General features: G+C 34.5%; 1 protein-coding gene across 3 annotated transcripts in view; it reads right to left on the bottom strand.

The window, feature by feature from the left end:
• Positions 1 to 596: 596 nt before the first annotated feature.
• Positions 597 to 16,740, bottom strand: part of LOC127871859 (synaptosomal-associated protein 25-like) — a 100,560-nt gene continuing 84,416 nt past the window's right edge. Inside the window, exons 6-9 of one of the 3 annotated variants that reach the window (XM_052415118.1) lie at positions 11,107 to 11,244; positions 6,810 to 6,954; positions 5,100 to 5,192; positions 597 to 4,137 (exon numbers count right to left, since the gene is read on the bottom strand). In XM_052415118.1, the coding sequence (XP_052271078.1) occupies positions 5,127 to 5,192; positions 6,810 to 6,954; positions 11,107 to 11,244 (349 nt within the window). In that variant the 3' untranslated portion in view covers positions 597 to 4,137; positions 5,100 to 5,126. Of the gene's footprint in view, positions 4,138 to 5,099; positions 5,193 to 6,809; positions 6,955 to 11,106; positions 11,245 to 11,416; positions 11,540 to 16,740 lie in introns of all 3 variants that reach the window. The other 2 variants (XM_052415120.1, XM_052415117.1) reach the window with 2 other exon arrangements.

Here is a 16,740-nt window from a genome sequence, read left to right as displayed (position 1 = left end):
TAATTATCAGGTCGTTTCTTTACTTACTTTACTATCAGGTATCTTGAGGCAATATTTATATACAAGAGGGCCATTAAAGGCCCTGTAGGTTGCTCACTGGAGAACAAAAGAAACTGAACTGTTCTAAGCAGCTTTTGTAATGTTTGTATTATAAAAGCTCCTTCTGACATGCCGATAAAAACATGCGACTTTCAAAGTGTTCACAAAGTTCCACTATAGCTAGTAATATGTGTAATATGCAGAGAGTTGAAAAGTCCTTTTTCAGGTAATGTATGAAATATGCCGCAATATTGAATGTAACCCACCTCCTTTCCCCATTTTTTAAAATTAATTTCCATGAATTTCAGAAATGACCTGGGAAAACCGGACCTGCGAAATATGCAGAAAAATCACAATCCTGTATTGCACATGGACAAAATATTCTCCAACAAAACAGTGTATATTATATGCATCCTTCTGGCAAAGAGCTAGAAATATGTGTAGTAATCATTGTCATTTATGAAACCAGGATATTTTTCATCCAGACCATGGTGATTATTTGACCACTGTATTCAAAAAGACAGAGAATGGCATAAAATGAAAAATAAAAATTACGATTTAAGATTCAATTATATTTAATGAAAACTTTTCAGTTCATACAATCAAAACATACATACTTAATACATAATATGATGATATAAAATAAGTTAAAAACTGTTCATCAGTCATATGCAAAATCTACAATGCCCATACAGTAATGATCATATTTCATATTTTGCAGCCAATACATTTTTTATACTAAAATATTGTATAACTTTCACACTAAATTTGATAGTGGTTACCACACTTGATACTTTTCAGAATGCGCTTGTGATTAATCTTGAACCCAGATGACTCGCATGGACTCAAAAAAAGTGTTGTTGTTTCATTAATGCTTTTTCTTAGAAAAAATCTTTCTAGATCAAGTCATTCATTAGCGAACATTGTCTTTATATGAACAGCCTGGACCGATGCGATTATGTATCCAGCATGTTTAAGTATGTTTTTAAAATATTTCCCTGTTTTTAAGAGGCATTCTTGCGGGTGGTAAATCTTATTCTTTCTTTGAAAAAATAACTAAACAACAGAAAAAGAATTTAGTTGATAGAGATAGTTTTAGGAAAGCAAAAATACTTGCACACAAAACTTGGTCCCAGTCTTCAGAGGAAAAAAAATGTACACTATAAACAATGTATGTAGTCAAATTTACATTAAGCATTCTTTGTTGTAGTAAAAAGAATTAACCCTAGCCATGAAGTGTCATTCTTACAAATGCACACAATTAAATTAAATTGTATGATAGATATGCATTATAATATCTATGATATGATTTTAACAGATAATCAATTATACTGTCATTAGGCTTATTGTCAATTTTAGACAAATATAAAAAGCATTCTTCATTCAAATGTGGAGTAAATATTTTACTTCAAATGTTCCTTAAAGTTAATATCATTTGTGTTCTTAAAACAGACATAACCCTTTGCATGCTGGGAAATTTGTTGTCTGCTAAAATGTTGTCTGCTAAATTTCTAAAATTAGCATTTTCTTCGATTTTTTTTCAAAGAATACTATCAGAATAGCAAACAGTTTGGATCCTGATGAGACGCCACGTTCTGTGGCGTCTCATCTGGATCCAAACTGTTTGCAAAGGCCTTCAAAATTCGGTTCCCGCACTGAAAGGGTTAATCATAGGGCAAACACACTAAGAATAGTGTTTTCTCCAAATATTATTACTTCATGAAGATAAAATATAATATTTAAATACAAATTTAAAGCAGAATAATGAGTATTTACACTTGTGGAGGACCAATAGTAATTATCCCCTTCACAAAAATAGCAAAACAATAATGTTGAGAAACCTTAATAAAAATTGTGAATACATCTGGAATGATGCCAATATATTAAATTATTGTTAAGCAACTGCTTATAATATTGTCTCTCTCAAACCATCTTATGAAACAAAATTCAAAAATGATACAAAAAATGAAATTATGATGACCATTAAGATGTTCCTACAGTTAGAACAAACTGACATTAGAGTACTGGAGCGTAAGCTTGATAACTTTCATAATCTACACATCATGCACAATACCGTATCAGACAGGATCTCATCTTCTAACTGTAGTCTTGCAAAGCTATTGCACAAGTTCATGAAAACAAATTGACACAAAGCCAACAATTTGCATCACCTTAGTAAAATGGGAACATTGTCAACACAAAGTTTTTACATCATATCCCACTTGTCATTTCTTAAACTTGTTAAATGTGATATATGATTAAGAAAGGACATCCAGAAATTATATATTTAAATATTCTAAATGAGCATTGATCAGTAACATTCAAATAAAACTATTTGATTAGCATAATTAAAGTATACCTAAAGACTTTCAAAACAGTGTTTTGAACATTATAACAAAAAGTGGCATATTATTTATATTTCACAATAATACATCTTAATTCAAGCAGTATTATTTGAGTTGTTTTCTGAGAAAACTGGGCATAATGCATGTGTGTAAAGTGTCGTCCCTGATTAGCCTTGTGCAATCCGCGCAGGCTAACCAGGGACGACACTTTCCGCCTAAATTGGATTTTTGCTAAAGAAGGGACTTCATTTAAACGAAAAATGTCATAAAAGCAGAAAGTGTCGTCCCTGATCAGCCTGTGCGGACTGCACAGGCTAATCTGGGACAACACTTTACACACATGCATTTTGCCCAGTTTTCTCAGAACACGACTCATTTATACTCAGCTCATCAGCATATTTCAAATCTGTTGCCACTGAATCTGCAATGTCAACAACTATTAATCTACGACCATGATTTGTCTCAATTTATAACATATAAATGCAATGAACAGTGCTGTGCTTATGGACTTCATTTTGGCACTTGATACCATAGAACCAATGAAATGACAACACATACCAAGAACAGTAAAGAAATTTCTAGAAAACCTACACTACCTAACCTTTCACCTTCTATCCAAGGATTATGTATACTTCTGTTCCAGTTAAAACAGGTTTAACACAGCTGGGATTTCAGGACACATAGGCAGTACATTATGATATTCATGCATGTCAAAGTTTCATGTTTCTCTGATATTCCTTTCCCAAGATGACATATTACAACATGGGATGATGTAAAGAAGATTGAAAAGTAAGCAATATATTGACCACACTATCGTCAAAATTGTTAATCTTATAGTCTGCATGCTTGTTAATAAGAAGCCAGTCATTCTGAAGACATTGAGAAATAGTAACTGAAGAAATTTCTTCACAAAATTTTTTTTTATATGAAAGAAGACAATATAACTTATTTCCAGCAATATTAAAATCAAATTTTGCACTTCTTTCTTTCTTCTTACTTGTAGCTCTTTGGGGGTCTTAAACTATTTCCAAATTACCATCAGCAGCAAGAATGGGCATATATGCATGTTAAGTCCTTACACATGCACACTCATATGAACATAATCGTTATAATAATGTGTTTATATTCATGAAATAGTGAGAAACCCTCTAAGATAATCCAATTGTGTTATTCATAACATGACAGATGCCTGACAAGGGTACAACTCAAGAGCTTGTTAATTAAGGAACACATGACAACATATACACTAGGCAAAAGTTTTAACACGCCACAGACTTAAAGTGCTGTAAATTTTCTATGAAATAGTTTAGCATTCCCATAGTAGAGTAAGCAAGGATGATCTTTCTTGTTTTTTATATATTTTGGAATGAATTCTTCAATCTATAATCATAGCCAAAGTTAAAGTTCTTTAATTTTACTTTTACTTTGATGAATAGCAATTAAAACCATTTGCATTTGGTGTGTTAAACTTCTGTTGAGTCTATGAGTTGAAGCTTAAATACAAAATCAATTATTTTGCACTAGCATTTTGAATTTACATCCTCTTGTAAAAACCATATTCTGTCCATAAGTAATTCACTGATGCAGATTTGTGTACCAATTCTAAAACTACAAAATATAGAGCATTTTTTACGATGATATATCTTCAAAAAGTGGCACCGTGCACAGGTCCAGTTAACCACCCTCACTGTTCTCGCAATATTCTGTTCGCTCTTTTGTTGGCTGTGTCTACCCTGGTATTCAGTGAATCTCCCTGGAAAAACAGTAACAGTATGGGTACAGTTTGTTTTCAAACAATTAAACACTATTCACAAAGTAAATCATGAACCCTGAAAATAATTTATTTGTAAATGTATATATCTTTATATATATATATTGGTATATTATCTAAAATATATTAAAAAACATTTTTGCAAATTCTTTGATCTAGTTCCTTGTTCAGACTAGCATACATATACAAAGATGCAGAAGACCACTAATATTGCACATATAAACCTGATGCTCATATATTCCATTATTGTTTCAAGAATGACAACATTATGACTTGATAATACACCAAAAAGAACTGACAAACAACATCAAGAGGATACAATAAAGAATAACATAAAGTAAAATCCAACCTAAAACCTGCATTAACAAACATACATGACACCCAAACTGAGGAGTAATAATCAACTCAATAACACAGGTGTTTCCATTTTCTGCAATCCAAGTCAAAAGTTCAATACAATAAATTCATTTAGCAATATTTAATTATAGTTTAGAACTGAGTTTCAAATTCCTGAAAATAATCGAGGTGCAAAACAAAGTTACATATTAAATGTATAAATCATAGTGCATGTATAACGCCACTAGATCTTCTAGGAAGACAACTAGATCTGAAACTAAAATTGTGTCATGATCGGTGCCAAAGACCTATAGATAACAGGTCTTTGTCGGTGCTATTAGTGAGAACCAAAAATAAATTCACAATAAATACTATTGTCAGTTACACAGTTAACAGACCTCTTTATTTCATTACACGAATTACACCAATATAAATTTGTTTCATATTATTGAAAATGGTACAGTCAACTTCAATAATGTATCAAGCAGTCCATTAACTGTGTAATCCAACAATTTTGCTGGAAAGTTAACCAAACTTGAAAATGTAGAAACAAAGATTAAAAAACTAAACAAGTGTACAACAGCTAGAACAATTCAAGTATGGGTAACCATTTAATGTAGCAAATGGGTTGGTGCCTAGGCCTTGAGAAGTTTATGAGCTCGAGTGTTCGCCTCTTTGATCCTCTCTTCATTTGACTCTGACTACAATCAAGATCATCATCAATGGTCAGTGCATATTTAGTTAGTGGCTCCCCTAGTCTCTCACTTTGCTGATAAAGACTAAGAAAGACCAAATATTATAGTGCTCAAACAATTTGTATTTAGTGTTACTTTTTCACAATAAAATTGTTTGATATATATTTTGATTTGATTGAAAATTCTTACAACTAATATACATAGTGAATGATTATAGAGCGTAAAAAAAACTAGTAAATATTCAGGGGAGGCAACTGCCTAAAGTCTCACACACACTAAATCTTCATCAATGTCTTTATTATCACATATGTCAACACCAAATGATTCTTTAACACAAGATTTTACTATAGCCATATAAGGAAAAATGCCCCGCCCCTAATGGCAGCCATGTTTTTCAAGCAAACGTAACCGTTTTCGAACTTGTCCATGATATCAATAAGACAAATCTTCTGACTGTATTTCATGAAGATTGGACAATAAATGTGGCCTCTAGAGTGTTAACAAGGTTTTAATATAGCCATATAAGGAAAAATGCCCCGCCCCCTGGCGGCCATGTTTTCCACCGAAGGGCATCATTTTAAAACTTGTCCAAGATATTATTGGGATGAATCTTCTTTCCAATTTTCATGAAGATTGGACAATAAATGTGGCCTCTAGAGTGTTAACAAAAATTTACTATAGCCATATAAGGAAAAATGCCCCCCGCACCTTGGCAGCCATGTTTTTCAAGCAAAGGTTACCATTTCTGAACTCATCCAAGATATCATTGGGACAAATTTTCTGAGCAAGTTTCATGAAGATAGGAAAATAAATGTGGCCTCTAGAGTGTTAACAAGGTTTTACTATAGCCATATAAGGAAAAATGCCACGCCCCCTGGCGGCCATGTTTTTCAACCAACCGGCATCATTTTCGATATAATTGTGTTGAATCTTCTGACCAATTTTCATGAAGATCAGACAATAAATGTGGCCTCTAGAGTGTTAACAAGATTTTACTATAGCCATATAAGGAAAAATGCCCCGCCCCTTGGCAGCCATGTTTTTTAAGTAAACATAACCATTTTCAAACTCATCCAAGATATCATTGAGACCAATCTTCTGACCAAATTTCATGAAGATTGGACAATAAATGTGGCCTCTAGAGAGTTAACAAGGCAAATGTTGACGGCGCTTGACGGACGACGCACAACGGACAAAAAGTGATCACAAAAGCTCACTTAGAGCAGGTGAGCTAAAAAGGGTAGACCAAATGTCATACCTCCTTCCATTTTCATGTTCATTGAATAAATAATAGTCATTTTGTAATTTTCTTATTATAAAACATGTATTGGCATCATTTTGTCATGTTTTCTGCTATTTATTTTTCAATTTATTAGTTTTCCTGTTAGCTCGATCTTTCCCAGCATTAGAACATTCAATTTTAGCTACCATGTTTTACATCAAAGACAATATTTATTCCACAAATTTTGAGCCTTGTGAAAATCCTTATTTTTAGCCTTGAGAATAATCTTTATTTTTAGCCTTAAGAATACTAGATGTTTTCTCAGTCTTTGGATAATATTCCATCTCAGTCTATGTAATGCTTGGTATATAGCGCCACAATCTTTGCCCAGTGCACTGTACCTTCTGGTTGATGCGGTCAAGCTGTCTGTTCTGAGCACCGAGCTCATTGCCCATGTCGACGGCCATGTTGCGCAGATTTCCCAGCATGCCGCTCACCTCGCCAAGGTTCTGTTCCATCTCATCCTCGCGTGCATCGTTTGTGATCCTGGCAATGAGATACACATGGGTTAATACTGTCAATGTAAGAGTGAGAAAACTTTTTCCTTCAATTTGATTTATTGAAATTTTCCGCAGAAGAGCCAAGAATGGTGAGACTGCTACTTTAATGTACTGATTTATATGTAATACATTAAGAATTGGACTAAGAAGTTTTCTTCAGGTCAATACAACTTATTTAGTACTGATTCTTACTGAATTAATCAAATCTGTGTATAGATAGAAACATTCAGACAGCATGAACTCTTTTGAACATATTGTTAATAGTTTGGCTCTGTGGTTTGCTTAGTTCAAGTTAAAAGCATGTCAGTCATATATATATATTATTTATTTTTTTTAAACAAGCAAGTGGTAATTTTGTTCTGAAATCGTCTATAAAACAAGTACATGTAATTACAATTTTCATCTAAATGTGACTTACAATAAAAATATTACCTAAAATGGCTTTTAAATTTTCTTCAGAATTAAATGTCATTTAAAAGTATGAATGTTTGATTTTGTAAATGTTAAAAAGATATAAAAAAACACCATTATTTTCAAATGAAATAATAAAATTTACATTACAACTTAATCGATCTTTACAAAAAAATCATTTAAAATGTATTGCTTTTTCTTTAGAAATACATCTTTTACCAAATTATAAAATTGCTAAGGCAAATTTCAAAAGCACTGTTGAAATAACTAATATTTTAACTGTGAAACCCAGAACCATCAACAAACAGAATATATACAACATGCAATACAAAACAAAAGGAAGCAGTAAATTAAATGTGTACGAGTCACAATCATGCTACCCAACATAGAAAATATACACATAAAAACTACATCAGCTATCTGAACGTAACAAATCAAAGACTGACTTTGTGAGCAAGAGCTGACATATTTGCAAAGTGTGAACATCTATAGGTCTGCCATAAGACTATATCAAGTGTTAACTGGGAAACATGTTGACATTTCAAGAAAGACAAACATTTATATCAAGTAATTATTATTTTGAAAATATAGGTATGAACTAAAAAACCACGTAAATTTATTTAATATTTATTCTTGACTCCTACCTGAACTTGAGTTTGAGATAACAAGATTCAACTGTATGTGCTTCCAGCCGTCAAGCCTTGAATACTATTTGTTCTTTCTACATGTAGCCTGATAAATTAAATTAAATTTACTCGCAAATTTTCCATTAAACATTCTCACAATATCGAACTGAAACAAATATGCTGTGACAAGCCCTATGACCTTGACATTTGACCTGTTGATCTCAAAAGTTGATAAGTGTCTTCCTTGCCTTCAAATTTGAATTTCCTTCACATGTCTTCAAGTTATTATAAGACACAATTTGAATGGTTGCATATAAAAGCATTCTCTATATATTGCGCAGAAATTAAAGGTCTGCAGACTAACCTACCGACCACCCTTTCTACCAACCAACTGTTTTACAGTGTATGAAAAGCAATATCCACTTGATTCTTCCAAGAGAGAAATAACTATAATAACTGGTGCAACAAATGTTATGCAGATATAATGGATTTACACTCAACTCTCCAACCTGCGCTTGTCATACTCATGAGGATCCTAAGCAAGCAAATACCCAACAACTAGTCTGCCTTAGTAATCTAGCATAGCCTATGCACTATTTCCTGCAATCACTTCCTTCAAAATTCACCTAATCTAATGAGCAGCCTCAGTCCAGTCAACAAGTATACTTCTATGGTTGGCACACACAATGTATATCGCCACTTGCAAATACCAAGAAGCATACAAATAACCATCCAGTCCAAGTAATCACAGAAATAAAGAATTGATAAATATCAATGATATCAAATATCTGCATATGAAGTGTAATAAGTGAATCATATGAAAATTTGCCGAACAAAAAGGTATTTCAGGAACAAGAGGGCATGACAGACCCAAAGTTGCTCACCTGAGATACAAAAAAACTGACCTGTTCTGTGCAGCCCAAGATATCATAAGAACAAAATTTAATGTTTTGACCAAGTTTCATGAAGAGTGAACTATAAATGTAACAAGGTTTTACTATAGCCATATAAGGATAAATTTCCCGACCCCTGGCAGCCATGTTTTTCAGCAGACCAGAACCATTTTCAAACTCATCCAAGATATCATTAAAAGAAATGTTCTGATTTAGTTTCATAAATATTAGACAACAAATATGACTATTAGAGTGTTAACAAGTTTTTACAAAAGACATATAAGGAATATGTTTTTCAAGCAACAGGTACCATTTTCGAATGCATCCAAGATATCTTTGCGACAAATCTTCTGACCAAGTTTTATGAGGATCAAACAACAAATCAAGCCTTTAGAGTGTTAACAAGGTTTTACTTAAGCCATTTATAGCCATATACACATGTAAGGAAAAATGCCCTACCCCCTGGCGGCCATGTTTTTTTTTCAAGCAACTGGAACCATTTTCTAACTCGCCCAAGATATCGTTGGGACAACTCTTCTTAACAAGTTTCATGATGATCAGACAATAAATGTGGCCTCTAGAGTCTTAACACGGTTTTACTAAAGCCATATAAGGAAAAATGCCCCGCCCCCTGGCGGCTATGTTTTTCAACAGATCAGAACCATTTTGATCTCATCCTTGATATCATTAGAAATAATGTTCTGACCAAGTTTCATGAAGATTTGACTATAAAAAAGACTTTTAGAGTTTTAACAAGTTTTTACTATAGCCATATCAGGAAAAATGCCCCGCCCCCTGGTGGCAATGTTTTTCAACCAACCGGAACCATTTTATATCTTGTCCAAGATATAATTATGACAAATCTTTTGACCAAGTTTCATGAAAATTGCGCAATAAATTTGGCCTCCAGAGTGTTAACAAGTTTTTACTATAGCCATACATAGCCATAAAAGGAAAAATGCCCCGCCCCCTGACAGCCATGTTTTTCAAGCGAGCTGAACAATTTTTTAAACTGGTCCAAGATATAATTGTGATAAATCTTCTGACCAAGTTTCGTGATGATCAGACAATAAATGTGGCCTCTAGAGTCTTAACAAGGTTTTACTGAAGCCATATAAGGAAACATGCCCCGCCAACTGACAGCCATGTTTTTCAACAGACCAGAACCATTTTCGAAATCATCTAAGATATAATTAGAACAAGCAAATTCGTTGAATTGATATTCCCCGCCAATATGCTTCTGGACACTCATACCAAGTTTCAATGAAATCCGCCAAAGCACTTCCAAGATATGGCTCTGGACACACACAAAACTTTTTTTCAAGATATAAAGGGCCATAACTCTTTTATTATCTAATGGTGTACAATGCCATTTGGCGTGAATCATCCTATTATCCATATATATACTCATACCAAGTTTAAATGCAATCCGCCAAAGCACTTTCAAGATATGGCTCCGGAAAGACGGACAGAAGGACGGACAGACAACGCCAAAACAATATCCCTCCGCCTATGGCGGGGGATAAAAAATATTCTGACCAAGTTTCATGAAGATTGGACAATAAATGTGGCCTCTAGAGTGTAAACAAAGCCATAAAAAGCCATATAAGGAAAAATGCCCAGCACCGTGGCAGCCCTGTTTTCCAAGCAACTAGAACCATTTTTGAACTTGTCCACCAAATTTCATAATCGGACAAATAATATGGCCTCTAGAGTGTTCACAAGGCCAATGTGGTCACCGCACAACGCAAGGCGATCACAAAAGCTCACCATGAACACCTTGCGCTCAGGTGAGCTCAAAATAAATGACACAAGATAGGCGTGTGACATACTTAAATATAACAGGCAATTTTACTGTTCAAAGTGAAGTAATATATATTTACTATTTTTATTATTATCATTTTAGTAGTAATCATCAAATTAAGTGTTAAAGATATCGTTTATTCTTTAGCAAGATTAATATTTCAAAAGCAATCATACAACAAAGGACATGGGTTAGCTATATACAAATGGATGAATGCATACATATCTGTACACAGCAACATCCATGTACATGGACATCAGCAGCAAATCAGTTTATACAGCACCACTACCAGTATAAATACACTGCTACAACAGAGAGCAAGATTTTCCAACACCAGACTCATAACAGGGAAGAGGGTGTTAATATGAGGGTTAGCTGTAGGCAAGTTACAGTGGTTGGCTGACCTCGTGATATACCCCCCTGTCTGCCCCACGCCATTCCCTTGGTCCACTATCACACGGGGCCCATTAGTGTTTACAGTGCCATCCTCAGAAGATTTCCAAGTTTTATTGTAATCACTGCTCTTCTCAAAATTCTTAGCTCTGAAAAATCATGCTCAAATCATAATATGTAATAATAATAATAACAACAATAACGATAAAAAATAACTGAAATCAAAAAAACTAAACAGTAAATCATAGAAAGGAGCACAAAAACTGGTGAGATGTGCCGGACAACAGTGTCTCTCTGCGGCCCGCTGGGCGGCCCACATACTTGGTAATGATTCCCCCTGACATGCCCATGCCCTCCCCGCCCACAATCACGCGGGGGCCCTCCGTGTTCACCGTACCGTCATCGTTAGCCTTCCACGTTGCTTTGTCATCAAATTTTTTAGCTCTGTAAAAAATGCACTGTACAGTCAATGTTCTTGCAGCCAGCTGCTAGCTTAAGATCTTGAATAGAAATGTGCAGTTAAAGTCATATACATCATATAAGTCTCAGTAATAAAATACTGAATTTAAAATCCCTAACCGTATGAAACACGGACTTACTTACCATGTGCTAAATAATAAGAGAGACCATTGTAACACAAAGATAGCAAATTGAATAACAGCAGGGCATATTCTCACTCCTGTTTTAATTGCAATTACATACTTAAAAACATGTTTTACTGAATTTTACTTTAAATTATACCCTCACATTTTTTACATTTCATTAAGAGGGCAATTTTTTCTGGGGGGGGGGGGGGAGGGAATACTTAAATTGTTTCTGATGGGACTGGATTTGGTTTACTCATCAGAAATTGACAAGAAAAAAATGCATTCAGTCATTCATTTATAATTATATGATATAATATCAGTCATTTTGAAGCAATACTAATTTCCATAAATACAGCTACATGTTCACAAATTCTTTCAGTAAAGCTCACCTTTTGTTAACACAAAAATAAACATCATGTAATTTGCCTATAAAAAAACATACAATTGATCTGACTTAAAAATTTGTTGTACACGCCATGCAGCCGCATACAAGTCTGAATGCCATCATTTCAGCACATCAATATCAAACATTATGAATAAATTCTGCTATAAATCCTGCATGTCAGTTTACTGCAGACACATCCCTGATTGCATGCTTTCTTGTATTTTTTTATCAATTAAAACACTCCATACAGCACCGGAAAGCTATTATTGATCTTCCAATGCCACCAAGTCCAACGCTTCAAGCGCCTACTTACCAATTTCACTTCACCGAGCTAATCTCTCTAATCAGTGGCCTCATTAGGTTATTGGATGAAAAAAACATTCTGCATCATCACAGAATGAGGCTTTACATAAAACAAAGCCCACATACGCAGAGTTTTGAGTTTAATACCACTTAGTATGCACTTTCAGCGGCATTTGAGGACATCTGTGGTGTCATATGGTGCTGGAATGTCCTGAGGCTAAATAGATAAGCCAAAGACCATTTGTTGGACAAAGAAGACATGGCGTGTCCTCATGCAGTTATATTTTTTCAAGAGAAGGCAGATTATATGAAATAACAAGCTATTAAATTCATCATTCTGAAGAGTGTGTGACACATAGAAAAATGTTTAAGCATTCTCATTTCTCCTCTGTTTTAAAAGCCATACAGAAATTTCGCAACATCAAGGTGCATTTCATTGGAGATAAACATGAAAGATGAACGTTTGGGGTGCATTTAATGAAGAACTACACTCTTGTCAAAATCTCACTGCAGAAACAGTTTTTTAGGATGATTGCATTTAAGCCAATAAGATTTATTTGTAAATTTAAAGAAGGTAATATTTCATTGCAATTATTGGAAGAAGACTCATCCATCTTTCAAATGATACCAGATTGCAACAAGAAACCGTCGGAGACGGGTGATGCTCCCCAAAGTTTTTTTTGGTCACAATATTGCACTATATATTTAGATAAAAGGAAACGTCTTGAGGACACAGTAGTTGGGGGGACAAGAATTTTTTTTATAAAATTTCAAAGGGCCATAACTCTGTGAAAAATCATCCGACCAGAACCCGCTGATAATATGCACATCTCCTCTTGGTAGTGAAGCTTCCCATAAAGTTTCATTGAATTCCGGACATTAGTTGCTGAGAAATAGCCCAGACAAGAATTGCACTATATGTACAGTTAATGGAAAATTTCAAAGGGCCATAACTCTGTTTAAAATCATCCGACCAGAACCCGCTGATAATATGAACATCTCCTGTTGGTAGTGAAGCTTCCCATAAAGTTTCATTGAATTCCGGTCATTAGTTGCTGAGAAATAGCCCGGACAAGAATTGCACTATATGTACAGTTAATGGAAAATTGCAAAGGGCCATAACTCTGTGAAAAATCAACCGACCATAACCCGCTGATATATGCACATCTCCTCTTGGTAGTGAAGCTTCCCATAAAGTTTCATTGAATTCCGGTCATTAGTTGCTGAGAAATAGCCCGGACAAAAATTGTGCTTGGACAGACACAGGGACGCACAGACGGACAGACGAAGCGGTGACTATTATGCTCCCCCCAAAATAAATTTTGGGGGAGCAAAAAAACCTATGTATAAGAAAGGCAAAAATGCTTAGAAAGTTTGCAGTTTTATAATGAGACCTTATGGGAAATGGATGTAGTATAAACCAACCTTCCAAGCAGCTTACAATATTTAATTTGTCTGAAAGCACAATATTACAAAGACAAATTATAACAAGCCAAACAATCTATTATGATTTCACTTTTCCTTTTTATGGCAACATTTATCATGAGAAATTCAAGAACAATTTCATTAGAAATGAATTCATATGCATGTCTGTTGATTTATAAACATCATATAATTAATATGGAACTTTTATTAAGAGAATTGGGTTAACATTCATTCATGTTTACAGATTTGCATGTTGGATTGCAAACAAAAATGCCTCAAAATTATAGCTCATAATTACAGGACACTTTGTTGCTGCTGTTATTGTTTGATTGGTATATCAAAGGACTACAGACCACTTCAAACCAGAACATGAAGGTGTTTACAGTTCCCAATATTTCTCAGACATAATCTCACTTTCTGCAAACTCGTTCATATGCAAATCACCCCATTAAGCCAGCACTCCACTTGTGCCATTGATTACAGAAATGTATGACTATTATCTTATCTCCAAGGGCAATTACAGAATGTATTGCAGGCCATCCTTACACACACACAGCCAAATTGACTATTTATTTTAAGGATCCCAATACAAAATATCATTTTCCAATGCAAATGTCAGCAATATAAAGACAAGGATTCAGTACGAATCAAAGGATAATCATTATGTACCACCAACCACTTTTAAAAACATTAGACCAACTGATTGATGCACATTATTCTTGCCATATTTCTTAATGTAGGTTCCGATCAAATTAACAGAATTCGGCATCATTCACCTCCTTAAATCTCTTTTTTTACCATAAGAGCAGATAACGAATAACAGCTGAATAGGATTTAAGTTATGTATTATAGCAGTAATACATGTTATCACGAACGCCAAATATTTTTCTTGCAATACATATATAACAATTATTATAAAAAGTATTTGACCAAACTTTAAGAGAATGTAAAAGAATTGGTGTGACTTTTTGTACCACTGAGAACCCTGTCAAAGATCCTAGTTAATTTAAGGATTTGAAAGCCTGGGCTTTTCCCAAAATAGATATTAAACCACACATCTACGAAGAGTAAACAAAACATGGTTTGGGTTATACTTTGTTTGGATTGTTGGGTTTTGCAATTTTCAACAGTATTTCAGTCATATCATGGGTTGAGTTTGCCAAATTCACTTGAATCAGGTTGGCTGAGAGGGCGACTTGGGCGAAAATATCCTCTCTTTGTTAAATAGAGATTCATTTCACCCACAATAACAATCCATAAACAATAAGTACCTGTAAAGCAACAACTTCTTGTTCCACCCTAAAAACAGACACAAAAGTACCATAATTATTAAGCCTTGAATTCTTTGTAAGTAATTTTTAACAAGGGTTGCAAAATTGATTATCCATTAAGTCCTGCATGATTTCACAGAGAATGTTATGAACAGAAAACGGGTGTAAGTACTGAGTGCATAATTAAGATTTTAAAAAGATATTTAGAAATATATAACTAAACAAGCGATGTGTTTGTGAAACACTATGTCCCCATATATTTGACATTTGACCTTGAATGATGACCTTGACCTTTCACCACTCACAACGCAGCTCCATGAGATACACATGCATGCCAAATATCAAGCTGCTATCTTCAATACTGCAAAAGTGTACATTAAATTAGCTATTTTGACCCATATATTTGACCTTTGACCTTGAAGGATGACCTTGACCACTCAAAATATGCAGCTCTATGAGATACACATGCCAAAAGTTGCTATCTTCAATATTGCAAAAGTTATTGCAAATGTTAAAGTTTGCACAAACCAACCAACAAACAGGGCAAAAACAACACTATAGTGGTGGGGACATAAAAATGCAATGGACCTTCATTGCAAACGTATTGGTTGAAGTATTATGATGAGCATAATAGCCGTGGTATGGATTGTTCTAAATGTAGCTTATTATGAATTATCACAGATAAAAGACGAAATAAAGAACATTAAAGAAGCCAGTCAATCCGTCAATATTTTTACAAGACAAGACTGATCCATCAAAAACTAGAGCTTTGTCACTGACGAATACCCCCACATGCCAAATTGCCAAATAATATTTTGCATGTCGTCTTCACAAAAAAACAGCGGACACCATGCTTAATTTTTAAAACGCACTAAGTGACCCCTTGACCTTGTTTTTGACCCAGAAAGGCCCATGTTCTAACTTGGTCTTAAGATCATCTCCATAAAACTTTTGACCAAGTTGAATGTTAAAAATACGCACTAAGTGACCCCGTGACCTAGTTTTAGGCACGGAATGGCCCATGTTCAAACTTGTCCTAGAGATCATTTAGATAAAACTTGTGATCAAGTTTGGTGAGGATTGGATGAAAACTACTTGAATTATATAGAGAGCGGACAACATGGTGATGTTTAAAACGCACTAAGATACCCCGTGACCTAGTTTTTGACCCGGCATGACCCATATTCAAACTTGCCCTAGACATTATCAAGATACAACTTCTGACCAATTTTGGTGAAGATTGGATAACAAGAGGGCCATGATGGCCCTGTATCGCTCCACTGTTTTTTCTTTGCGAAAAAAACGTGTATTGCGCATGGGTTGAAATGTACTCAAGCATGTGACTTTCTCTTTCTATCCCTCGTCCCACTGGGCGCTTAAAGTTGGAAGGGTGAGCATTTTTATATATGAAAAAAGTTACTACCGTGTTAACTAAACAGACAAAAAAGCCCGGGAATTGTTGCACAGGTCCTTTGCTCATAACGTAGGTACATTTATCTCTCCAAAAGATATTGTAGTTCTTTCTATTTCACATATTTTTTGATGCTGAAGATCAAATCTACGCATTTGATTTGAAACAGATTCACAAGACCCATAGGAATCAAAATGCCTTAACCCTTTACCAAACAGCACAGTTTGGACTTTCCCAATTTGAAAGAGGTTGCAGACTTCAAT

Source organism: Dreissena polymorpha, chromosome 3 (assembly GCF_020536995.1).
Source record: "Dreissena polymorpha isolate Duluth1 chromosome 3, UMN_Dpol_1.0, whole genome shotgun sequence".
NCBI lineage: Eukaryota > Metazoa > Mollusca > Bivalvia > Myida > Dreissenidae > Dreissena > Dreissena polymorpha.
Note: the sequence above shows the minus strand (reverse complement) of the source record. Positions and strands in the feature narration are given on the sequence as shown.